Source organism: Nerophis lumbriciformis, linkage group LG05 (assembly GCF_033978685.3).
Source record: "Nerophis lumbriciformis linkage group LG05, RoL_Nlum_v2.1, whole genome shotgun sequence".
In the NCBI taxonomy this organism is placed as follows: Eukaryota; Metazoa; Chordata; class Actinopteri; order Syngnathiformes; family Syngnathidae; genus Nerophis; species Nerophis lumbriciformis.
The window spans coordinates 31,192,155-31,219,546 of NC_084552.2; the positions used below are offsets into that span (position 1 = coordinate 31,192,155).

General features: G+C 39.0%; 1 protein-coding gene across 11 annotated transcripts; it reads right to left on the reverse strand.

Moving 5' to 3' along the window:
* Positions 1 to 390: 390 nt before the first annotated feature.
* clcn5b (chloride channel, voltage-sensitive 5b) lies at positions 391 to 24,576 on the reverse strand. 11 transcript variants are annotated; one of them, XM_061960909.1, is made up of 17 exons: positions 24,417 to 24,576; positions 23,331 to 23,474; positions 15,528 to 15,700; positions 15,213 to 15,312; positions 11,652 to 11,839; positions 11,200 to 11,322; positions 10,662 to 10,868; positions 10,191 to 10,271; positions 9,590 to 9,824; positions 8,304 to 8,491; positions 8,052 to 8,192; positions 6,603 to 6,789; positions 5,652 to 5,794; positions 5,437 to 5,586; positions 4,581 to 4,686; positions 4,295 to 4,511; positions 391 to 979 (listed from the first exon to the last, which is right to left on the reverse strand). In XM_061960909.1, exons 2-17 carry the CDS (start codon positions 23,461 to 23,463, stop codon positions 889 to 891), a joined length of 2,463 nt encoding a protein of 820 aa, XP_061816893.1. In that variant the 5' UTR covers positions 23,464 to 23,474; positions 24,417 to 24,576; the 3' UTR covers positions 391 to 888. The 11 variants fall into 11 exon arrangements, with proteins under 11 accessions (XP_061816893.1, XP_061816889.1, XP_061816895.1 ...); XM_061960905.2 differs by having other exon boundaries at positions 24,359 to 24,456; XM_061960911.1 differs by lacking the exon at positions 24,417 to 24,576 and adding an exon at positions 24,231 to 24,336.
* Between the last annotated feature and the right edge of the window lie 2,816 nt (positions 24,577 to 27,392).

Below are 27,392 nucleotides of genomic sequence, written 5' to 3' on the forward strand. Positions count from 1 at the left end.
TAGTGGTTGAAAAACACTGCACTGGCATACAAATACTCTATTCTCTAGTGGTTGAAAAACACTGGTCTGGAAGAGCGGAAGCTGCAACTTTGCATTTTCATCCCATTTCACCTCCTCTAGAGTCATTTAGTTTATAAAGTGTAGTCCTCCTGGTCCTACCCTTCTTTGACCTTTTCAAAGTTTGAGCTGGCCTCCAAGGTTAGTGAAAGAACATAAGCATACGTCTCACATTTCCACGCGTCTTTTCACAAAGAACCCAATTTTGGCATGTAACAAAGAAAGATAAACATGAAGGCCGAGGGAATTTAATTGGACGTTCAAAGTGTTGAAACAGCGCAGAATAATATCGGTGTGGTCAGGTTGGAGTAAAAAATAAAGACAGACAGCAAATTAAAATCAGTTAAATAATTTAGTAGGACAAACAATTTGACATAAATTAGATGTGAAATGATTCTCTTTGTGTAGGTTAATTCCCCTGCAATGTCATCGTTACGGAGTGTCTTCTCACACTACGCATCTCTTGCCCCCGGCCTTTGACGCAAAAGGAGGGGGCAGCAGGAGAATCTGTCTAGGCTCGTCTGACAGCCACAGGGCAGGCACCAAGCTTCCCAACGTTATCTCTCCTGACGTCCAACATTCTTCCCGTCCTGAATAATATCTGCACCCAAATCCTCTGCTTGGTGGACAAGGAGGAGGAGGCCGCAACAACAAAATGGAGCAGATGTGATATATTCCAGAGTCTTACATCTGTCTGGTTCCAACATGTAATTGGAGGATGAGTCATTGTTCTTTTTTTTCGACTTGCAGAATATGGCCCTGATCCTACAAACAAAAAGCATTGTTCTGTGTGCAAAAAGCTGCATGGACGGTGTCTTTCCTCCATTGGGCTCAGTTGAAGAGGATGGAGTCCGGGTCTCTGTTGGCTATCTGTGCCATGTGTTTGAGTATGTCCTTTTTGGTGATTATACCCAAAAGCTTCCTAATGACACAGCAACAGGGGAGAAGAGAGAAGCAGTGAGGTGAGCGCACACCAATAACAGCTGCTCGCCGCTTCCCCGTGCCAAATATCAATATTAGTATCTGTATTGAATCAATACAGGCATGATGAGATTGAAACCTTTCAGTTATCTTCTATGTTTATTTTCACAACAATCTTTTTTGTTGTTCATATTACATTGTTCATATTGTTTGTAATTTTCTGTTTGTATGTGTACAACCAGACACAGAGGTGCATCCCAAAAAATCTGAATATAGTGCAAAAGGTATAACATCTCAGGAGTTCAATTAAGACAAAAAGACCAATTCAAGACTCAGTAAGCTTTTGTAGGTAATGCTGACAAGAGTGTGAATCTTCTTATTTGGTTTACAATGTTGAACTTAAAAAAAATATATATATTTAAATGGCTGTTTTTTTTTAGATGTACATATAATGTAATTGATAAATACATATATTTCTTGAAATATTTCACTGTGTATAGACTCTAGAGAATATATGTTTCAGTTCTTTCTTGGACAAAGAAGGATGTTATTATTGACTTATTTTGCACTATTGACTTTATTTTGCTCCAAGAATTTCATATAATGTAAAATAAATAAAAAATTATTGTTGTGGTAAATATTGTTCAGATATAAGTGTATTGACTGTTTTTTGCTTGCACATCTTAGTCCTGTGTTTTATTCTGAATATAATTATGATCAGCAAATCAAAGGCAAAATCATTCAATGATTTTGAAGAATTTAAAGTAAAAAAGTATTTGTAGCTGTATCAGTATCCGCAATCCTGGCATTGCATCTTACTTTCTATCGCATCGATACCACAATTTCCAATATTGCCCACCGCTATTAAATTGTGTAAGTGAAAACATCCATCATTAAGTGTGTTCAAAATGATAACAGAGGTCAAAAGTGCTTATTTCTCCCTAAAATACCTTTTTTTCCCATCTGAAACCTTCTAGGTTAGACCAATTTGCTTATCCTAAAGGGGTTTATTATGCAAAACAAACTATTCTTACCTGTTGGCACCTGTTTTTTTTTGCATTGAGGTTCCTTATAATTCCCAAAAATGATAAATCAAACCATGGAGGCATGGCGGAGATATTTATAAAACAATCTTGCCTTCTTCTATACTTCCTCCAGACAAGCCATTTGGAATAAAATAGTTAGTGACGTATTTATCGCTAGTGACTTCAGTGGATATCTCCATGTATGGTTAAGTTTTATCCGAAGAGCTTTGCGTGAGTCCACCATTGTAGTCCGACGCTGTTTGTTATTTTGCTCTATCCTCATGTCGTGGGGCAGACTGACTTGTACATGCACATGCATCCTCCGCTGTTGTCATTTGTAAAACAAAGTAGGGCTGGACGATTATGGCAAAAATAATATTCAGTTATCACCAAAATGTAACTTTAAATCAAATAAAATAAAATAAAAACGTATATAAATTAGTAATGAATAAATCACAACAAGTATAATAGTAATAACAAATTCAAAGAGCAAATATAAAAAAATATATAACATTTAATTTTTCCCTTTTGTTTTTAGTTCTATTTTTTTACCTTATGTACTTATTTTACCACTATAGTGTGTGCTTTTTGTGAAATTACTTTTTTAAATTGAATGTTTCTTATATAAATGCAAAAATCCTCACATTTAGTGATGCAATACATCTCTAAACAATTTTGACCAATATTTTAGGTCAAAGCATAATATTTGTGTAAATATAACAATAAGTGCTTTAAGTACATTATGTTTTTGTAAGGTACTTTTTTTAAACTATTATTTTGTCAGTCAAACCAGATGTTGCACACCAGGCTATTATTGTGAATGGGGGAAGTGTGCTATACTGTTGTTCTCAGCTTGATGAGTAAAGAAAGGACTTCAGGCTGTTTAAAAAAAAAAAAAAAAAATAGAAAAAAAGAGCGACTTTTAAGTTGCAGCTACAGGATGATGTCCTCCAATTTTGTCCATATATTTTACAGCGATGATGTCGTTAACAACACAAGCAGATATAATGTGTTGTGTGTGTATGGCTTGTTCTTGCTAGCTTTAGCTTGGTAGTGCAGCTGCTGTTTCAAGTGATTGTATCGACATTGTTTAATTCAGGACGTGTTTCGGGGATGAATGAGCGGTCAAGACAAATTATTTTCTCAAACAAATGTTCCTTTTCCTCACAATGACAGCATTTCAGTCACATTTATGTAAATTTCACTGATGTTATTTTGTATTTATCAGCGGATTCCATTTTGTTGGCCAATTATGTGACTGTGTCCGTGGTTACGTCAACGCGGGAAACATGCCTTCCTTTTTTTTTAGTTTAGTGATTATTGATAAGAGTGATGTGTCAAATAAACAGTAGTTACCATGATGACATCCTAAACTTCGAGGAGACATTGTCATTTTTTCTCTCACATGCGCACTCATCCGTTTCACCGTAACAAGCTCCGGAATTTGCATGCGCGTAGCGTGGCCCATTAATCATTTTTTTCTATCATTATATTTTCATGATCGTGAAGAGCCATAATCGAAATCAAAATTCGATTAATTGTCGAGCCCAAATACGAAGTAACGTATAGTTGAAAGTCCAGCTTATATCTGTCAGTAGACTCGATATAAAAGCGCTAAAAACTACAACATAGCTGACAGGGTGAAGACGCAGTCACGTAAATAAGACCGCACACAAAACGGCACATCCTAAAGAGACAGTCAGAAAGCGGTTTGAAAATGGTCTGTAAAACATAATTATGCAAAATTCTGACAAAAAACCACCTACATGTTATGTAGACCACAGTTAAGGTTTTTTTTAAATGTAGAAAAAAAAATCTGAATATGGCCCCTTTAAGTAATATATATACTGAAAGCTAAGCTATATTACTTAAGATAAATAGTCGACTTGATTTAATTAAATGTAGGTCTAATATAGAAAGTGCTTGGTAAGAAAAAAAAACATTAAAAAAACTTTTCCGATGTAATCTAGAAAAAATGTTGTGTTATTAGATACATTCATATATTTTCGCTCGATGTAAAACACATGGTTTTGTCTTGCTAGTGTTTAAATGCAGACAAAGAAAGTTCTTCTGGAGGATTTGGGTGACTGCTTTTTCAGTATTTCTCTACACAGTGCTATTGCAACAACGAGCACACTAGTTATGGCTGGATGATTATGAAGGCTAAGGCCCTCATTTCTCAATACTAAATGTTGCTGGTTCTCATCATGTCGTCACACAAGGTTAACTTTGATTGGGCCAACTCGGCTTGGGTTCACGCTTATGTGTCTGCTTTGTGTGTCTGTCCTCACCCGTTGTGCGTGACCAGGCACTGACGCAAACCCAGCTTGCGAAAGATGTCCACTGTGATGTCCATGGGCGTGTGGTCGGTGACGGTGAAGGGACTCAGGTCCATGATGCCTCTGAGGCGAAGGTGGGGCACGGCGTCGGGCGCCTGACTCGGGCCGTGCTTGGTGAAAACCACCTGGGAGGCGCTGACCACGCCCTCTTGCCGCTGGCGGGCATTGTCTGGACGAGAGGAAGAGGAGGAGTCCTTAGTGTCTTACTTTGCCAACATGGACACACACAAACACACACCAATTGATATGAGTAGATCTCTTCTGAGCACAAATCCTACGAGCCTCTGAGACTCCTTGGAGATGACCACAGGAAAGCCGCCATATTGTGTGCTCTCCACCAGCGCCTGCACAAAAGCAAGCACACAAATAATGTAAATGCTTCAATTACCGCCTCAATTCAGTTAAGTCTCCAATTAGGTCGTCGGGTGAGTGGCCTATGAAAACAAATTGCCGCCAGGTTCTTCAATTATAGACAGGTAAAAAAAACACTGTCATTAATAGCTGATGTACAGTTTAAGTGGTCAGCATCCAGCAGCTTAATCTACCTCTGCATTTGATTTAAAATGTTCCTACTCAGCTGTTGGTGTGAAAGTTGTGCGTGTTACAGTCGATGTATTGTTGTTTACAAGAAGTCATCAGCGCTAATAATGCTGACTGAGCAGCTTAGCCCTTACTGCTACTACATGAGTGGTTCTGCTGCTTCTGTCTTGTGCAATCTGCTTGTTGATGAATTAACATGTGGTCAAAAAAAGCTATGTTGACCTTTCCATGCAAATCATTATTTTGTGCTTAATTTTTACTCGATGTATAATGAGTTTTCAATACACTCTCTCCAATTATTGCCTGCTTCTAACTAACACCCCATCTTCTTTTTGGTAAATAAACACCCTGGCTATATTACTGCCTTAAAATATATTATTTACAATACGTTATGTTTGTGAAAACAATTTGAGAGACATGTTTACCTATATTTTACAAATGTTCACCTACTCTGGTTAAACATCTGTTTTAAACCCAATGAGGCATGACAACATCTACAGTGAATGAATAGAAATTTGTATTTGTAGTATGTAAAGCATAAAACAATTCAGTACCTCCACTTCCCCCAGAGTCATACCCTTCTGTGTGAGCACAGCGAGGCTGGGGTCTGACCTCCTGGGCCTCATCACATCCACGGCCAGGCTGCTGTGCTCAAACCCCTCTTTTGGCTCCAGGAAGGGGTAGCCATTGAGGCGGATATGCGCCTGCATCACACAAACACACACAGTTTTGCTTTGTGGGGGTAATTTTGCACACGCACAAGTCCTACCTCGTAGATTCCCTCCCGTCCAAAAGCATCTGCGACCCATTTGCTGGTCATAGTAGCAGCCATAAGAGGCACAATGTACTCCAAGCCACCTGTCAGTTCGAACATCATGACAACCAGCGATACGGTCATGCGTGTCACGCCACCTGTGGACACGGGGACCAGGGGTTAGAATGCACCTGATCTTTAAGATGTTTTTCATAACTGAATCTTGACTGGTTAGACAATTGTCAGTTCTTAATACATTCAGATAGGATGAAAAATTAAGCCAAAAAGGTTGAAAACTCAAGCTCCATTCCATGTTTCTTATAGCAGTTTGTGTATGTGTGTTTGTTAAGGGGAGGGCCAAGTGGGACAGATTTCTCGTTAGTGCAACTTCAAAAATGAGATTATTACATGCACCACAAATGGTTCCCTGGAGTTCAGCACAGCCTAGACACCATTCTTGTGAAAACATCCACATGTCGCATCAGTGGAGGACTCCAGATAAGTTTGTAAGCATTCGTCAAATATGTCAAAACTGTCCAAACTATCCTTTGTCAGCAAATTTTTATGTCCAAAAAAAAAAGGTAGGCAGAGTGTGTTGCCATGCTTGCCAACTGCATGCTTCTGGCAGGCTTTCTACATGGAAAAACAAGACGCAACGCCCTCTAGTGACCAGAGGAAAGAATTTAATTAAATACTAAGTTTGTAACCGTGAGAACCTTCTACTTCTGGTGTGCAGTTAGATTTAGCACACGTCTGTTTTCTCCAAACCACAAATTAACATGAGACGTCACCACCACATCAAGACATTTGTCCATTGATTAGTCCCAACAGTTTCAGTAAGTGGAAACAATGAGATGAGAACATTTTAGTGTCCTCCAAGTGATGAATAGAGGAAGAAAAAACTAAAATTGGACATGAATAACTTAGAACTAACTCGATGAAGTGATTAAGTAAGTAGTCTCTCACCAAGACAACCAGCGGCGCCCACCATGGCATAGAGCCCCGGGGTGATGCAACCGGCGCCCGGCGTGCACCAGCCTTTGAAGATGAACCAGTCGTGGTTGTAGTAGGCCAACTGCTCCATGCCGACGCCCAGTAGCCTTCCCGCTATGGCACCCACCGCCATGCTGGGGATGAAAAGCCCAGACGGGACCTGGATTGGACGCAGACACATTGACACTACTGCTATCTTTTTTGCTATGGACTTTATTATTTTGAGAGCAATTGATTTTTCCTTTTTTTCCTTGATTTGCTAGTGCAATGTTTTTCAACCACTATTGTGCCGCGACATACGGTCTAGTGTGCTGTGGGAGATGATCTAATTTCACCTATTTGGGTTAAAAATATTTTTTGCAAACCAGTAATTATAGTCTGCAAATTATGTGTTGTTGTTTAGTGTCGGTGCTGTCTAGAGCTCGGCAGAGTAACCATGTAATACTCTTCCATGTCAGTAGGTGGAAGCCGGTAGCTATTTGCTTTGTAGATGTCAGAAACAGCGGGAGGCAGCTTGCAGGTAAAAAGATATCTAATGCTTAAACCAAAAATACAAAAGGTGAGTGCCCCTAAAAAAAGGCATTGAAGCTTAGGGATGGCTATCCAGAACAAAACTAAAACTGACCTGGCTACAAAGTAAACAAAAACAATGCTGGACGACAGCAAAGACTTACAGGGTGTGGAGCACAGACGGCGTCCACAAAGTACATCCGTATATGACATGACAATCAACATTGCCACACAAAGAAGGATAAAACAACTGAAATATTATTGATTGCTAAAACAAAGTAGATGCGGCAAAGGAAGACATGAAATTGCAACAAGAAAATACCAAAAAAAACAGAAAAAGCCACCAAAATTAGGAGCGCAAGACAAGAACTAAAACACTGCACAAAGGAAAACAGCATAGAACTCAAAATAACTCACAGCGTGATGTGACAGGTCGGAACAGTAGACCTACTCTGCGACAAGAGCTATAGTGATGCATGGTTGGTTATGGTTTGAATTCATATCAAACAATTGCGACGACTTTTTACTGTCTACTGAGTTTAATTTTTTAATGATTTCTGCTGGTGGTGTGCCTACGGATTTTTTCAACGCAAAAAATGTGCCTTGGCTCAAAAAAGGTCGAAAAACACTGTGCTAGTGAATATTGCATTAGCAAAATCAAACAGATGAAGGATTTGGTGCTGATGTAAATTAGGGTCAATATTAATAATAACAGTTATAATAAGTAGTCTAACTCAATTAAAAAATGTGCCAAAATGATCTTTGTAAGAGGCATACAGGTATCTGCGACAAAGACATTGGTCAAAAATAAAAGAAAATGTGTGCAGACACAACAGTGTGAAATGATTAAAAACCCTGTGAGGTGTCTCTACTCAATGTGGACACAGTCGCATGTGTGTGAGACACACTGACCTTTATGCCAAAAGTGATGATAGTGATCAACATCTTGAAAATCAAGGCCAAGGCCAGCTGCCAAAGAGCTGTCTGGAGACCTTCTCCAGCAGCACGGTCCGCCAGGCTGTTGCCCGCACTTGTTTCAGATGTATTACTGGGCTATAAAAAGAGTATTATTATTATTATAATGGACAAAAATACAGCAATGTACGCCTAACTATTGTTGTATACACCCCCCGTACACACACACACAAATACACACATACATACACAAGCATGCACTTGTTTGTAGCCGCACAGTTGGGAAGAGTCAAGAAGCGAGCAGTCATTGAATAGTTCTGAAATCAGCTCTGACGCACTCATCCGGGTATAACTGTTAGGGAAGGCGAGCAGGGCAGTCAGTGCGGCGACCACCAGCACCTCGGTGACAGGGTAGTGACCTAGACGGGTGGACTTTCCTGGTGGTGAGAAGGGAAAACAACGCTCATAGATTATTTAGATGCAGTATTTAAAATGTCCCCGAATATGCAAATCTGTCAGCTAATGCACTTCTTGGAGATAGCGATCCACAAGGGAAATTGTTCCATGATACACACTAGGGCTGTGAATCTTTGGGTGTGCCACGATTCGATTCAATATCGATTCTTGGGGTCACGATTCGATTCAAAATAGATTTTTTTTTTTCAATTCAACACGATTCTCGATTCAAAATAGATTTTTTCCCGATTCAAAACGATTCTCTATTCATTCAATACATAGGATTTCAGCAGGATCTACCCCAGTCTGCTGACATGTAAGCAGAGTAGTAGATTTTGGTAAAAAGCTTTTATAATTGTAAAGGACAATGTTTTATCAACTGATTGCAATAATATAAATTTGTTTTAACTATTAAATGAACCAAAAATATGACTTATTTTATCTTTGTGAAAATATTGGACACAGTGTGTTGTCAAGCTTATGAGAAGTGATGCAAGTGTAAGCCACTGTGACACTATTGTTCTTATTTATTTATTTATTTTTTTAAATGTCTAATATAATGTCAATGAGGGATTTTTAATCACTGCTATGTTAAAATTGTAACTAATATTGATACTGTTGTTGATAATATTCATTTTTGTTTCACTACTTTTGGTTTGTTCTGTGTCGTGTTTGTGTCTCCTCTCAATTGCTCTGTTTATTGCAATTCTGAGTGTTACTGGGTCGGGTTTGGTTTTGGAATTGGATTGAATTGTTTTGGTATTGCTGTGTATTGTTATGCTGGATTGATTAATTAACACTTTTTTTTTTTTTTTTATTAAAAAAAATAAATAGATTTTTTAAAAAGGAGAATCGATTCTGAATCGCACAACGTGAGAATCGGGATTCAAATTCAAATCGATTTTTCCCACACCCCTAATACACACACTTTGACAGAAAACAGCCTGTTCTCCGTAGAGCTTATCAAAAGCACTTTTAAATCCTATTGTTGGATTTCTGACACAAATGGTTAAAAAAAAATAATAAAGAGTACAATATGGAACCTTTAAAAAAAGAACATGCAAATAAACACCACTCACGTCTGCGGCACCAAGCGATGTTAGCCTTGATGAACAGTGCCCCCCACAGGCCCCCAAATATGCCCAACAGGATGAAAGGCCCCAACTCCACAAAGTGCCAGGGAGCATGAAATTCCAAGTAGAAAAGCACCATGCGGCTGTTCCCAAACGGGTTGATGGCGCGCAGGGTGAAGGCGGCCACCAGGGCGGCAAAGAACGAACGCCAGAGAGTCTTCAGAGGGAAGTAGTAACTCACCTGAAAAAGAAGAATTGGAAACGGGTCCCAACTAAATTATTGCTAGTGTTTACATGCTTTATGGGCTACATTCAGAGTAATTCAAGAGGAACTAGATGAGGTACATGCCAAAATTAAGCTCATTACGGGCCATGTTGGCGCCAGCTGTGTAATTAAGTGGAGCAAAAAACAAAAAAAGGGATGGATGGTATTAGCGGTCTGGTGCTGATAAATATAACTTGTAACAGAACAGTGGGGAAAAAAACAACGTTCTCTTTCATGTTAAGCTTGTGTCAATCTAATCAAACTTCTTTTCTTTGTGTTGTTCTAAATACTGACAGAATCTTTGGTCAATAAATAACTTCATACATTGATAATAACATTTACCTCTTCCAGACTGAAAAGGACACCTCCTATTGGGGCTCCAAACGCCACTGACACACCCACTGCAGCTGCTGCAGACAACACCTGCATTGCATGAAAAATATATTTTTATAGAAACTAGGGCTGTCATATGTTTAACATTTTCAAATCAGATATGTTTACAAATCAATTAATTATGATTTTTCACCATTTGCAAGTATGTATGAAATACACCCATTTTCACTATATTGTACAGAAAGGCACAATAGAATGATAGACAGACAGCTATACAGATAGTTGTTTAACATACTTTGTTTACTAACAGCTCCAAATGAAATAAAAGTGGAAATTAAGCTAAAACCTACTTCTGTGAGTCTTGCATGCCTCAATCAATCACGTTAAAAATATTAATTAATTAATTAAATAATTACCGTTGTTAACGGGTTTTTTTTGACAGCCCTAATAAAAACACAACTGATGCAAACAAAGTTTTACCTCTCGCCGCTTGACTTCGTTCTTGCGATACTTTGTGAAGAGGTAACACAGGATGTTAGCGCAGCAACATGCGACATGGACCAGAGGGCCTTCCTTGCCCAGGGTGAGCCCGGACGAGACGGCTAACACTAACGTGATGGTCTTAATGATCAGGGTCCACTTGCCCAAGTAGCCACGGATGATGAAGCCGCTGAGGATGGTTTTAATCTTTAAAAAGGGAAAAAAAATTGTGGATGAAGCTTTTGTATTTATTAATGTTATGTTTGCAAGAAGCATCAAATTTGATGCACCTTGGATATTTGACCATCATCTGACCTTTCAGCAACGGTTTAAATAAAAAAAATATTCTGATCTGATTTGTGTTTGAAAAGCATGAGTGAAGAAATGGCCTCCTGAGCAGGAAATAGTTGTGTTTGTGTGCTTTGGACTGAGACCGAAACAAAATCTCCAGCTCTCTGCTTGCTCGGAAATTAAAGCGAGAGAGAAAAACACAAGCACAGGACCACATGTTTATGGTTTGTATAGATGTGTCTCTTACCTCTGGAATACCAGATCCGCATGCATACGGAGCGAAGGCCCTGACCAGTGTCACGGCCAAAAAAGCAAAGAGAAGAGCCCAAAAGATGTACATCAGGTAGTTGACGACATAAGCAGACGAACCCTGTAAGACAGTTTAAAGCCAACAGATGGAGACAAACTCCTGTTTTAAGTCCTGCAGTCAGTGCAAAACATATCATGCAAGTTATGTATTTGATTAGGGATCTTCTCATTAATTTGAATGATGATGATTATTATAACAATAATAATAATAGTATTATTATTATTATCTCATCTGAGATTATTTTTATCATTATGTCTGACAAATAATATTGTTAATTGTTGTTGATGACTATAGAATAAAATATAATACTATCATCGAATAGAACTCTTTACAGTCATCAAACATGAGAGCATAATCAAAATACAGGTGGCCACTCTGTTTTATTCTACCTCTGAGGTCCCTGTAATGAGCTCGGCCCAGCTCTTCCAGTGTGGACATTGGTCGCGCTCCTGGAAGGTTGTCTCATTTGAGGTCCAGCAGCAGTGCTCGTGGTTAAACCAGAAGCCGACAAGACAAACGCCATCCTTCAAGTCCGTCAGCCAGTGGGTTGTGATGTCGATTCCACCGGCCAGAGTGCCTAAGAGTAGGAGTAGTACTATAGTTTATTTCAAACAGATTTACACATATCAGAATACATTCATATCTTGTACACAATTCAACATGTGCAAAACGCTTATTTATTCCTATCCATTGTCCATATCATAGCAACCACAAATAAGTTACTTTCACTTCTTGTCCTTAATGGGCCTATTCTCACATGTGCTTAAGTGAAAAAACCTGCACGGATTTTGGCCGCCTCAACTTCAGTCTGTTACTGCGCGTCTTCATCAAAGATGCACACTCTGGGTGGAGAAACCCTTAAATGTGGGCGTTCCCTGTCAAATCCGTGTTTGCGCAAATTCTCCTATCATTGAGGTACTTTTGTTCTAACACACTTCTGAGGCTGCAGACCAGTGTCCCGGGAAGGTGAAACATATTGCAGTTGAGGTTTGGATGCAGTGGACACCACACGTAATAAAATGATTTTAGAAAAACTTCCAGAAAGATATTAAAATCTATTCTAATCACTTCAATTGAGACACGTGGAAACATCCATTGAGATGAGTCTCGTCAGGTTGAGTGCGAGAGAAAACAAGTACGACAAGAGCATTTTAGCCGTGTGTGGACATTCTGGCACAGACCTATATATAATGCATGATTTGATCTGTACTGTGAGGCCATCATTAAACTTTGTGACTATTAAACAGAAAAAAACATTTAATTTAGCGTCTATCAATTTATTTTTAACAGTTAATATCTAACTGTCACGCTCTCCCTATCAAGCACACACGCGCATACAAAAACACACATTCTGACGCATCACGGCTTCACAAACATTTATACTTAACACAACTCTTAATATCACAAATAACATCAGGGCGGTTGGTTGTAATAACAAGTGAAACAAAGTTTCATGTACTGAGTTACATCAAGCTGAAAGAAGACGCTGTTGCGCATGCATGCTGACACAAACTTGACAAGCACTGCCTGGATTGGTACGGAGTTTTCAAATTCAGGGTTGTCTTCCTCATAGATTTCAATGGCATTCACAAGTGTCAGTAAAAATCTCAACTGTGACGGCAAAGTCCGGCTCATTGAGCCTGCTTTCATTCACGACTAAAGCCCTTTTGCCTCGCTTACGCAGGGTGGGGGTGTCCGCAGGCTGGATTGAGGATTACAAATAAGAGGAACGTGCATAACTTTAAAGGGGAACTGCACCTTTTTTTTTAATTTTGCCTATCATTCACAATCCTTATGCAAGACAAGAACACATATGTTTTACTTTTTTTTATGCATTCTAAATATTAAATAAATGCGTTCAAAAATTTGCTTACAATGGAGGCCATTCTATTCTGCCTATAAAAGCCCTTAAAAAGTATTTATCATTTTAAGCATATGCGGCGCATTCATTTCAAAAACACAGTTAACTTTTTTATTCCCACTTTATCACTACTTACTACTCATTGCAGACTTTATGAGAGCTAAAAACATAACTTACTGTATAATGTCTGCTGTCATTAGGATGCTGATTGATAGAATTTCGTTGGATTAAAAATGATTGATAATCCCCACGATTATGAGTCATTTTGCCATTTCCGGGTCTAAATTAGCTGTAAAAGTGTACCAACTTCTCGGAATACTCGTTGTCCTTCTACTATCCAGGTGAAAGGCATGATTTATGATCTTGAACAGGGATGTCAAACTAATTTTAGGTCCGGGGCCTATTGGAGGAAAATCCATTCCCACGCGGGTCAGACTGGTAAAATCATGGCATTAAAACTTAAAAATAAAGACAACTTCTTATTTTTTCTTTGTCTTACTTTAACCAAAAATAGAACAAGCACATTCTGAAAATGTACATATTACAGATAATTATTTTGGCAAAACACTAGTTATCAAGTTATTTGAAAATTCTGAGGAAAAAAATTGGTGCAGTTTCAAAAACACCATGAACACAACGAACTTAGACTTTGTTTTTACAAAGCTGTTAAACTTTAAGCACTTCCCGTTTTGACTTCTCATGTTAGGAAAAGCAATCGAGTGTTTCCTCAAACCGCTACATTGGTGAAGTCTGCATACTGCCACAAAACATTATTTTATCATCATTCAAATATTAAAAGTATAATTCAAGCAAAACAGTTATCAAAATGACAATCAAGGTAACATAACTAATGAAATAAAATAGAACAAACACTACTAATGTCGAAACACACGTTTTAAATTAGTTCTGGGCACGCACATCATGCATTCAACCAATTGCCAGCGCTGCATGGAACTCTTTAACTACAAAGATGATGGTGAAGTTGACTTAAGTCTTCCCATTTTATCCGTTGAGTGGATAATTTACAATGAAAGAAGGTATTGTGCGTCACAACAGGAGCAGCTGATTGCTTTCACCTGCGCTGATTGGAGTAGCGGCAGCCAATCCAAAAGGCACTCAAAGTCAGCTGACATATCTTTAAACGATGTCATGTGTGGCATTGGTTACACTTTAATTGCTATTGCCACATCCAGTAAACACATTTAGAACAGCAGTTTATTTCATTTTAAAAATGCAGCTAATTTGTATACTTAGCAAACCTGGGGATAGGTTGATTGGCAAGACTAAATGGTCCCTAGTGTGTGAATGTGAGTGTGAATGTTGTCTGTCTATCTGTGTTGGCCCTGTGATGAGGTGGCGACTTGTCCAGGGTGTACCCCGCCTACCGCCTGAATGCAGCTGAGATAGGCTCCAGCACCCCCCGCGACCCCGAAAGGGATAAGCGGTAGAAAATGAATGAATAGATCTTGCGGGCCAGATTAAACTTGTTTTCGGCCCAGATACGGCCTGATATAAAATCAACTTTCACAAGCTAAGGAAGCGAAGAAGCAGCTTACCACTCGATGTAAACGACGGCACACACGGTAGTGATCACGGCACCGCTATAAATAGTTTGTCTGCGTTAGCGCTTATAATAATATCACTAATACTTGGTTAATACTCAAGTCACAAAATGTAAATAGAGCATTGTTGGCGCTTTTTTGATGTTTTTATTGGGTTTTATGGGCGGAATAAATGACATCTCATTGGCGCCGCTTTAGGCAGATTTTTATTTACGTTTATTTAAGAGTTAGAATGCATTAAAAATATATACATCCGTCGTCATGTCATTTATAATGATTATGAACAAAAGGTAAAATTCCAAAAAAGGTGACGTTCCCCTTTAAGGTCGTAAAAAAAACCATGTCATCGCAAGCGGGAGAATAGAGCCCAATATGCACAAGAGGGCAAAGACAGGGAGGAATTTAGCTCTGGAGCTCTATTTCTCTTGACAGAACCATATCCATTTCTGGACTTATCGGAAGTAGTGTGCAGCTGTGCACACATTTTGGGTTTGCACATGCTGTGTGCGTGTGTTGTTGCACTTTACCTGACATGAGTCCCACCAGCAGCATGAGCAGCCATCCAGAGAAGGCGTCACTGATGCTGACCAGGAGAGCCCCAGTGGACTGCTTGCTCTTGTTGGTGATCTGCAAAGTAGAAAAACAACTGTAGCTGCTCATCTACCAGAAAGTTATCATTTGTTTGCAACTAAGTACAATTATGCATAAACAGTTGACTCGATAGGAGAGGGGTCGGGCAAAGGAAGAAGACCCAGCCCCAACACTTTGGTGCAGATTTGGTAAAAGAATACAGAACGCGCCCCCCTGCAGTGTGCACTGGACTGCATGATTAACAAAGCTACCCTGCGGTGTCGATCGCGGTCCTTTCTCTTCTCCCGGACCCAGTCGATGGTGTTGAAGTCCTCGTAGGTGCCCACGCCGGGCAGCGGGTCCTCCAGTGGGTCCACAAGCTTGCTGGGGCCATTGCCGTTCATAGCGTCGCCTCTGTCGTTGCCACTGTACTCCTCATAACCTCCTGGGGGAGTAAGAGGGAAGGAGGTGGCAAGAGGTGGTGCTTAGTAGCCATAACAACAGCACACACCTTGTTCCACTCTTGTTTGCTGTGGTGTCCTCTTTTTCTTCATTGAACAAGCATTAGCGATAAATAAGCACATGATAAAAAATTATGTGTCTGCTAGAACTATTTCCACAATGTAATTGAATTTTGCAATCGGTTTTAAAGTTAGCAGACTTTGTCTTAGGCAACCCGTTCTCGTTAAAAGAAAGACGACATAGGCAATAAAGAAAAGGTCAGACAAGATGGCCACAGGCGCGTGAACGCTAGTAACCTCACCTCAGTCTGCGTCTTTAAATTGATTATATATGGCCTAACCCAAAGTTATTCTGGTTTTTTTTTTACTTTTTGAAGTTGCAGCTCGCTATTTTTACCATCTGACGACTTAAATTGTTCGACGCTCACCATGCAACGAACCGAGGTTGCATTGCTTTGTGACGCAACGGCGAGCTTCAAAGCTGGAGTGGTGTCTCGTTAGGATGAAAAAATCATACGAGACCCTTCAAGCTGGTCTGAACAACATTCAAGGAGCATTAGTAACGTTCAGTGAACACGTGACTCGATTCTAATGAAGACAACATTGCTGACCTCATTACGAATGTGGCCTCTTCGGAAAAAGAAACTGCATACCTGAAAGACAAAGCTGAACAGAGGCCGTTTTTCGAACCTTCGTTTCAAGGAAAGGACATGATTGCCTTTCATCGTGGTCCAAACTTCACCACCGGCAACAGATCGTTTATTTGACTCATTTTGGTCAAGTTCTTACACTTCCAAAACAAGTTGAACATTTTCCGTGATCTTACGCACAAGGATGCCCGGATCCTTTCCTCCCTATTGTCGTTTATTTAGTGGACTAGTTTTCTCAAGCATCGCCAAGGGGCTTTTATTCTGCAATATTATTTATTTTTTTCCTTGCTCCCTCTGAAATACTTTGAACTTTTTCATTTATTTATTGCGTGCTACGTCGCTTTAATTTTTGTTTGCCGTAAACTGACTCTGACGTCACCTGTCGCTCACGTGACTGTCAATATCTCATTCAGGACACTTTAATGAACGGAACTTTGTTTATTTTTGATTTAGCATAATATTATATTTTGCACTTTTGTGCATTCTACGTGCTCTGGAGATTTCTGGAGATTGATGTCGCCAATGCATGGCTTGCGGTATTTTTACCATGAATTGATTAATTACCATGAATAGGGACAAGCAGTAGAAAATGGATGGATGGATGGATGATTAACGTGGACCCCGACTTAAACAAGTTGAAAAACTTATTCGGGTGTTACCATTTAGTGGTCAATTGTACGGAATATGTAATGTACTGTGTAATCTACTAGTGTACAGCTCCACTAATGGACATTAGAGTGTTACTTTCAAAAGCAAAATTAAAGTATTGCTAGAAACATATTTGTATATGGGACTTTATTGTACTATATGTATAGTACATGTTCCAAAAAGAAAAAAGCATAAAACACAGTATATTTAAATATACTAAATGTAAAAAAGGCAATAAATATTCAAAATAAGATAATTAAATTAAATCTAGTTTGGTTACGCCATCATGAGCGCAACACAAGGTTGTAAAAGTTTAAACTACAATTCTAAATAAGATGTCAAAAGCAAACTGAAATCAAATACACACAGCTTAAAGATTGATCAATATCTATTTAAATTTAGTAATACATAAATATGATGATTTATCAAAATATAAAAGAAATATACCTGAACAGAACGCGCATGATGGTTACACCAAAAAGTAACGCTATGAATCGCGTTTTTCCAAGTTTTTGGGGCATTTTTATGCTATTTCCAAGCATCTCCTTTTTATTATCGTTGATTTTAAATGGTCAAACTAATGAATATTATATATGCATGCCCTAGTAAACAAAAAAAAGTCATATTTATTTTGATTGTTACATTTTGAAGTACATTTGTGCAGGTGGGTGCGAATGTACCCATTACCAGAGCTGTACACACTAAAAAGTTTCAATCAATCAATCAATGTTGCTTGGCTAGCTATCTTTGCTTCCCTAAAGAAAATGTTTATGCAGCCGGCATGAGCACAGGGATGGCTCCAAGGATTTGTTTTCTCTCCCGGGGCTAAGGGGAAACTAGATCGATTTGTTCAAATAATCGATTTAATTTTTTCTGGACAAACTGCATCATATTGGACTGAGTCAAAATGATGTCCTTTAGTTTAACTCTTATCTTCACAGTATATATCAATATTCTGTCAATAATCGTCAATCCTGTCAAATGTTAGTTGATAGAGGTGTCCCACAAGGTTCTGTTTTAGGGCAACTTCTTTTATTATTTTCATTAATGTATACCCTAATAATGTTCATTCTGTCATGTTCATCTCGGCCTTGTTCACAATGCAGGTCAATTACGATTTTTTTGCCCATATGCGACCTGTACCGGATTTTTTCATGTCGGTGTGAACAGTGCAATTCCATCCATCCATCCATTTTCTACCGCTTATTCCCTTTTGGGGTCGCGGGGGGCGCTGGAGCCTATCTCAGCTACAATCGGGCGGAAGGCGGGGTACACCCCTGGACAAGTCGCCATCTCATCGCAGGGCCAACACAGATAGACAGACAACATTCACACTCACATTCACACACTAGGGCCAATTTAGTGTTGCCAATCAACCTATCCCCAGGTGCATGTCTTTGGAGGTGGGAGGAAGCCGGAGTACCCGGAGGGAACCCACGCAGTCACGGGGAGAACATGCAAACTCCACACAGAAAGATCCCGAGCCCGGGATTGAACCCAAGACTACTCAGGACCTTCGTATTGTGAGGCAGATGCACTAACCCCTCTTCCACCGTGCTGCCCAGTGCAATTCCGAATTTTTAATATCCAACCCACGCCTCTTTCGTATATGAAAATAAATCAAATATCTATGCGATGCATCCTTAATTTGAATGCTGCCGCGCTCAGGTCGCATTCATCCGACCAGAACGTTATCAAAAAGTAATAATCGTCATAATTATTTGCCAAAATAGACGGTTAAAAAATAAATAATTGACAACAGAGCAGAAAATAGGTAAAAATAATGTTTTAGGAACTCAAGTGAAAGTTCCAGTACTACTGTGTACGACTGCTCGCCCACAGACACGTTCTTTAAGCAGACATCGAAGCAAAATATCCCATAAAACTGCCAGAGCTCTTCTTAATCTTCTACGCGCAACAATTCAGTTCACAATATGTTGACTTTGATTACACATAATCCTTGAAATTGCAAGAGTGATGTGGAAGGGGTAGAGCAGTGTTTTTTGTGTTTTATTGCATTGTATGTTTTCTGTATTTGTATAGAGACCTCCTTGAAAACGAGATGCTGCATTTCAAGAGGCTACCCTAAATTAATTAAAATTGAAAGCCTAAGAAGTAATTCACCTGGACAGGTCAGATCCGCTAAAAACACAGCATGTTTGTACCAAAACATCAAATAGAGAAATACCGGCAGCCCTTCAGGATCGTCACGAGACTTAATGACCTTTGCACCTCATTGGAGAGTGCAGAGTTTACCTATTATCAGCCTTCTTCCGCCCGTCTTTCTACTCACCACATTCTCCCAGTTCCTCCTCCAGCAGTTGCTTGCTCCAGCACTTCCAATCCATGTCTCGGTCTCAAACAGAGCTAACAGAACAACAACTGGACGGAACGCTTCTGCTCTATCCAGAGAATGGGAACGCTGGCAGCAGTAATTGGCAGAGTTGCGCCTGTTCGGTCTTTCTTGATTGGCCGACACCAATATTGATTGGCTTGTAGGCGTTGTTAGTGGGTAATATAACCTTTGGATGGTGGTAACAGCTTCTGAAGGTTGCGTTTATCTAAATGAAATAAAAACGACTCCACTCAAATTGTCTTCTAGAATATGTATGAAAATCTAACACCAAAGATGAACAAAATCTATTACCTCCCTCACTTGTTCCACTTTTGAGGGAAGAGACACTCGAATGGCTTTTCATGACATTATGAAGAAAAACCGTCATTCCTCGTGGACATGCTGCCATCTCCAACCCGCCCCTCGCGACGAACTCACACCACTTTGTAAAAGGGCTAGGCTTTGCTTCAAATCTAATTAAAAAAAACATATCTACCAACTATTTCTCAGTATGCTACAGTCATGAGTTTGATCATTTTGTTTTTTTTTCCAGCGACTGGCTCGCCTCGCATAATGTCATTGTTCAACTATGACAGTAGTGTTAGCATTGTAGCTCACATAACTATGGTAGTGTTGATAACATTTGTGTCCTCATGTCCTGCTCCTTAATAGTTGAATGTGATAAATGGCTTCTATAACAATGGAGTTTTCATACACTGCATCCGGAAAGAGTTTTCATATAGTGCATTTGGAAAGTATTTACAGCGCTTTACTTTTTCCACATTTTGTTATACAACAGCCTTACTCCAAAACTGAATAAATTAATTTTTTCCTCAAAATTCTACAAACAATACACAATAATCATAATTCGAAAGTTTTTTTTAGGGGTTTTGCATATGTATTAAAAAAACAACTAAGAAATCACATGTACATAAGTATTCACAGCCTTTGCTCAATACTTTGTTGACGCACCTTTGGCAGCAAACCATCTCAAGTCTTTTTGAAACCAATGCCACAAGCTTGGCACACATATCTTTGGGAAGTTACGCCCATTCCTCTTTGCAGCACCTCTCAATCTCCATCAGGTTGGATGGGAAGCGTTGGTGGACAACCATTCACTTTACGCAAGGCCATTGATAATACAGCACTGTTAAAACTAAAAAAAAAAGCCCCTAAGAGGCATGGAAGAAACCAGAGTTCTTTATCATGTAAAAAGCTGGAAAGCAAATGGCGTGTGACGAAACTAGAGGTATTTCGTTTGGCATGGAGTGATAGTTTAATAACCTATAAACATGCTCTTGCCTTAGCTAAAAGTAATTATTACTGTAATCACATCCACCTCAATAAAATAAATCCTAAATATTTGTTTAACACAGTAGCATCGGGTCTTCTCCCAGTAGCTCCACCCACTCGTCTGATGACTTTATGCATTTATTTTCTAAGAAAATTGAGCTGATTAGAAAGGAGATTAAAGACACTTCACATCTCCAACCGGGTCCTATAAACAAAGACAAGAATGTATGTGTTATGGCAAATGCCCTCCAAAATAATATTTCTCAATTTGAAGAATTAACACTACAGGAACTCTTGCAACTTATTAATTGCACAAAACAAACACGTCTACTTGACCCACTTACTGGGAAACTCATCAAGGAGCTGTTTGTAATATTAGGATCAGTGCGAAATATTAACTTACCACTCTCCTCTGGTACTACTCCCTTAGCATTCAAAATAGCGGTCATTCATCTTCTGCTTAAAAGATCTAACCTCGATTCTGACCTGCTAAACTACAGGCCTGTGTCACACCTCCTGTTTATCTCAAAAATTCTTGAAAACATTGTTTCACAGCAGCTCAATGAATAATTAGCACGTAAACATTTTTTGTGAACCCTTTCAGTCGGGTTGAGGGCAGATCACTCTACTGAGACAGCCCTCGTTGTCATCTGTTAACTATGGATGCTGATCATCATAACATTCTATTAGAACACATCAAATCACGTATCAAGTAACTTTTATGGTTTCTTTTTTATGTGCAGCACTCTGGAGACAGTTTTGTTGTTAATAGTGCTAAAAGGGGATTGGATTGGATTCATTGTTGTCTGCCATATGTCCAGTATATAAAACATCCTCAGGCTAAACAATGGCACTTCTGTATTCTCTGCGAACAGCACATGCTAAGGAACGCACAACAGGTTGTACAAGCTCTAAGCGTCAGACCTGTTCGACAACAAGATTTATAGGAAGACAACTTAGGGAGGTAGAAACGAAAGAAAAACCCAGGATAGCAGCTAAAGAGCCCTGAAGGTCTACATGTAGACTAATATATTTTGAACAACTTTTTTTTTTTTATCCCACAGAGGTTACAAATATAAACAGTTATTGGGAAAAATATATGCAAATGCAAAAGGGGGCGCTATAGCAATTATCTTAGCTAAAACGTAGCAAACAATACATAAGGAAAATTAAGATGAGCTACCATAAGGCAGTAAAGAATGATTGAAGGCAAGCACTCGGAGTAACTGATTATTCAGATGCATGACCGTGACTTAGTAAGGGCAAGTCACACACACACGCTAACTTCTTATCAGTGAACGTGTACTTCTTGGTCACGTACAGACCAACTTTGTAAAAAGTGTTTAAAAAGTTGCCACAGAATGAAAGTACTTGCTCATTTCCTGTCATTGCAGCAGCATTCAACACGACACTACAGGTACACTGGCCTCTTCAGCATTTGCTATGATAATAATGCTGACATCATTGCAGCAGATTCTTAAAATCAGCAAGGCTTTCATATCATAAAGATTATGTTTGACTTGTGTTTTTGTCGTCGGCCCTCAAAAAAAGCAAACAGCTTCTGTCAAATGATTTTTGACAAGTTTTTTTTTCAGCAGACCTTAAACACAACAAAGCACCTCCGTCATAGATTCTAGTGTTTTTTTCCAGTAGGTCCTTAAAAACATCAACGCTCCTGCCATAAAGAGGATCGTTGCAGTAGATTCCTAAAAACAGCAAATTGCTCCGGTCATAAAAAGGATCTTCAACAAGCTTTTTTTGCAGATTATTAAAGAGCGCACCCGTAAGAAAGATGATAAACTTTGACAAATGTTTTTGCAGTAGGTCCTATAGGAGAACACTTGTCATACAGAGAGGATCTTTGGACTTGTGTTTTTGCAGAATAATTAAATACAGTAGATTACTTGTGCTCTAAGGATCTTCAATGAGCTTTTGGAGCAGGGGTGTCAAACGTAAGGCCTGATCAGGTTTTATCCGGCCCACGGGATGAGTTTGCTAAGTATAAAAATGAGCCGGAATTTTGGAATGAAATAAACTGCTGTTCTAAATGTGTTCACTAGATGTCGCAATAGCAATTCTTTGTATCTTTGTAGATTATGCTACATATGTAAAAAAATAAAAATAAACATGTTAGTGCACCAGTCGAGGAAAATGAGCAAACTACATGAATAACATCCTGTAATTTGAATTTGATATTATTTTTTTATCTTGGTAGATTGAAAATGAACACCAATGAGTTGACCGATGAACATCATCACATCATTTATTCAGAAAGTATAAATAATGACAAATAAAGATAGAATACTGTTAACCGCAACGTGTAAGTGTAAAAAAACAACAACATTATGATTTGTACATTTTCAAAATGCGCTTGTTCTATTTTTAAAACAAAGAAAACAATCTGAGGTTGTCTTTATTTTTAAGTTATCGTGTTTTGATTTCACCAGTCCGGGCCCACTTGGGAGTAGATTTTTCTTAGTGTGGCCCCCGATCTAAAGTGAGTTTGACACCCCCTGTTTTAGAGTATTAAAATGTATCCCAAGAACAAGTTACGGGAGGAGCTGGACGAAGTGGCTGGGGAGAGGGAAGTCTGGGCTTCCCTGCTTAGGCTGCTGCCCCCGCGACCCGACCTCGGATAAGCGGAAGAAGATGGATGGAAGTTACAGTAAGTTTTTAGAGTGTTATTACCTGGACTGAGTGGAGGAACGTCATCCGTGGAAGACAGGTCCAGCGTTGCCCCGGCGATGTCCACCATCTCATCATCGTCGTCTTCACTGCTGCCACCTCCTACTCCACCACTGTAACCCCCTCGGTGCTCCATCACCGTCCCGCCTGTTAAGAGAGACACACACTTTAATGTCCGAAGAGACTCACGTTGAACTCCCGGTGGTGTTACCTCCAACCGCACCATGTCTACGACGCCAGTAAGACCAGAAGTGACTCATATTGACGTCATTATTGTGGCGAGAGTTGCTGGACTGTGCTGACTGTCGCAAGCTTCGATGACAGAGTGTCTCCACTTCCGGGACATTTTTGGCAAATATTTAAATCGCGCTGAGCTCCTCCTGCGGCGTGTGTGTGTTTGCATGAGTGTGTGTCTCCTAATCTAGTCGCCCAAATTATAAACAAACATGCGACTATTTGCAGGTAGAGCCGAGGGATTAATGGTGCGTTCAAAGGCCAAAAATTACCTGAAGAAGACTGCCGGTGAAGTCTTGTGACTTGGATTAGAGCCTCTTGGTCAAAACCAACTGAAGTGTCAACTTTGGCAGCTCAGATGTAGTCACGCGTCTTCCAAAAACGAGTTAGCGTTCCGAATAGTAGTAGGTTCATCTCATATTTGAGGGGGGGAAAGTGGAATAGTCCGCTTCGGCGTTGTTTTGCTACTTCGGGCTGCTAACACCTAGCGTCAAGCTAGCTGAAGTTCCGCTTCCGCTAGTGAAACTATCCACTGGATATCGAGCCAACCTTGGATTTTATTGTCGTATCGACAAACATATAAAATAAACATATATATTAAATATCAATTAAACGTCAAACATTCTTATTTTAAATATGTCATTTGTAGTCAGCGTATTGTATACTCGCTTTATTCTGAAGGTAACTTGCGGAAAAGCTGCTCCTCCATAGACAAGACTCGACGAGACGACAGGAAAAAGCGATGGACTAAACTGTCAGCGCGAGTCCAACTAGGTCAGTAGAGCAGAACGACTCACCGGCCCGTTCATGTTTTTCCAACGTGGCTTGTATCTTATTCATTATATCAACACATACCTGGCAACCCTCCCGTTTTTGCCGGTCTTTCCCATCGCTCTCTCGTTCAATATCATTATAAAATGCCCAAAAAAGGGGAGATTTTGCCATTGAACTTCACCAGGCTCATTTTGAGGGGCAGGTGGTCAAGCCAGAAAAAAGTGCGATGGCCCGGAAGTGCAAAACACTAATGCTTGTTGAAAAAAATTACAATTCCAAAAAAAAAAAAAAAAAAAAAAGAAAAGTCAAAACGGTCCGTGTGCCCCTCCGTTCATTCTATTTCCAATTCTGAAATGCAAATCAAAAAACAAAGTTAGGGCCGTTTTTCGATTTTTACTATATAAGGCAGATTTGAAAGCAAACAAAAAAGGGTTAATTTTCATTAAAATATTGCCATAATATTTTATTTTGTGATTTTTTCCTTTTCCGGATTTTAATTTTTCCAGATAAACACAAAAATCCAATTCATGTTTATCCAAAATGCGTGGTTATCTGTGTGATGACAAATTGAACCGGAAGCCGTATTTTAGCTTTTACTTTGCCGTTAGCATGTTTTTAGCATAACGGTAACATATTTGTTCAGCAGGCGTCCTATTGTCGTTTTAAAAAATAATAATTAAATAGTTGTTCAACTTTTGTTTCAGAAATGAAAATAGAAAAAATGGTCCGAAATTATTTTTTGATTTGCGTTTAAGAATTTGAAATAGAATAGAAGAATAGGAAGGTACACGGATCCAAAACAACTTACAATTTCACAAAACAAAATAACGAAAAACTAAACACTTCACATTTAAAAAAAAAAAAAAAAAAAAAAAAAAAAAAAACACTTTTAAATTTCAGAAAAAACCAAATACAAAACGGTCCTTGTACCTTCCGGTCATTCTATTTCCAATTCTTAAATGCAAATCAAAAAACTAATTTCGGGCCATTTTTTCTATTTTCATTTCTGAAACAAAAGTTGAACAACTTTTGAATGACTTTTTTTTTCAAAAACGACAATAAGACTCCTGCTGAACAAATATGTTACCGTTATGCTAAAAACATGCTAAACTCATAGGAAAAGCTAAAATACTACTTCCGGTTCAATTTGTCATCACACAGATAACCACGCATTTTTGCATTTTGGATGAACTTCAATTGGATAATTGTGTTTATCTGTAAAAATGAAAATCCATAAAAGGAAAATAGCACAAAGGTTTATTTTATGGCAATATTTTAATGAAAATTAACCCTTTTTTGTTTGTTTTAAAATCTGCCATATAATAATAAAAAATCGAAAAACGGCCCTAATTTAGTTTTTTGATTTGCGTTTAAGAATTGGAAATAGAATGAACGGAAGGTACGTGGACCCAAAACACTTTTCAATTTCAGAAAACACAAAAACAAAATACAAAACACTTTTCAATTTCAGAAAACACAAAAACTAAATACAAAACACTTTACATGTTCAGAAAACACAAAAACAAAAGCCGAAAGAATTTACAATTCCAGAAATCGGAAAGGGAATGTCCCAAAATCCTAGATTGACAGCCAAATCAGCCAATCATTTTGTTCATATCCGCAGAGCCCGAATGAGGAAGTGAAGACTCAGCGGATGGCTGATTTGATTGATTGATTGAAACTTTTATTAGTAGATTGCACAGTGAAGTACATATTCCGTACAATTGACCACTTAATGGTAACACCCGAATACGTTTTTCAACTTGTTTAAGTTGGGGTCCACTTAAATTGATTCATGATACAGATATATACTATCATACATACTAACATCATACTACAGTCATCACACAAGATAATCATCAGAGTGTATACATTGAATTATTTACATTATTTACAATCCGGGGTGTGGGATATGGAGGGGTTGGTGGGGGGTTAGGATTGGTTGGTATCAACACTTCTGTCATCAACCATTAGCATCAACAATTGCATCATCAGAGAAATGGACATTGAAACAGTGTAGGTCTGACTTGGCAGGATATGTACAGCAAGTAGTGGACATTGAGAGATCAGAAAGCATAAGAAAAAGTATCTACCTTAGATTATTAACATTTGATTATTTGCAATCCGGGGAGGGTGTTAGTTTAGGGTTGAAGTTGCCTGGAGGTGTACTTTTATTGCGGTTTTGAAGGAGGATAGAGATGCCCTTTCTTTTATACCTGTTGGGAGCGCATTCCACATTGATGTGGCATAGAAAGAGAATGAGTTAAGACCTTTGTTAGATCGGAATCTGGGTTTAACATGGTTAGTGGAGCTTCCCCTGGTGTTGTGGTCATGGCGGTCATTTACGTTAAGGAAGTAGTTATTAGTTGTGGATTAATCAGCCAACGACTGTTGCGTCTTTCTTCAAAATGACCAGCAGATCCATCTTAGAGGGTTTGCAGGCCTTTTCAAATGCTTCTGGTTTGGTAATTAATAGGAAGAAGTGTGAAACATGAAACAGATAGGCAATCCGTTGGTGGAATTATTGTTAAAAACTCGCTTTGAGATTTTGGAATTACTATCAACGAGTCGATAGAGAGGGACAAGTGGTAGAAAATGGATGGATGGAAGTCGATAAGTGATAGATTAGATCGGGGTCGGCCGACCTCGTTTCGCAAGATCTAGTTTCTCTTTAAATATCCTTCTTGAAAATGCCCTTGCAAATGTATATCTGCCACCTAATCAACGTATTGCTCTGCTTCTTTGTTGGTTAAAAAAGTGAGAACCGCTGATTTCTCCGCTGGCCGGGTATAACTCCTGGTATAACTTTCTGCTTGTGATTGGATACTTGGGAATGACAAGTGAGCATCTAATCACAGTCACATTGTCCGATATTATCGGCAGGCCGATATTATCGGACTACTCTACGTGTCGCTCTTCTGCCCAGGAGAAGGTGACAAGACCTGAAATACACTTCAGTACCGTAACTGAATGTGTCATGCTTAACCAATATATATTTAAATTTTTGTAAATATTTGATCTTAATTGATATGTCACCATGACAGAATGGATATGTGG

What these genes read in the sequence shown, in the direction of transcription:
- clcn5b (XM_061960906.1), bottom strand. Translation starts at nt 23,587, where the DNA reads ATGAGTCACTTCTGGTCTTACTGGCGTCGTAGACATGGTGCGGTTGGA. An exon ending in TCATTACAGGGACCTCAGAG is followed by an intron (nt 11,323 to 11,651) that starts GTAGAATAAAAC and finishes ACTGTCTTACAG; the next exon opens with GGTTCGTCTGCTTATGTCGT. An exon ending in ACAAACAAGTGCATGCTTGT is followed by an intron (nt 8,193 to 8,303) that starts GTATGTATGTGT and finishes CTCTTTTTATAG; the next exon opens with CCCAGTAATACATCTGAAAC.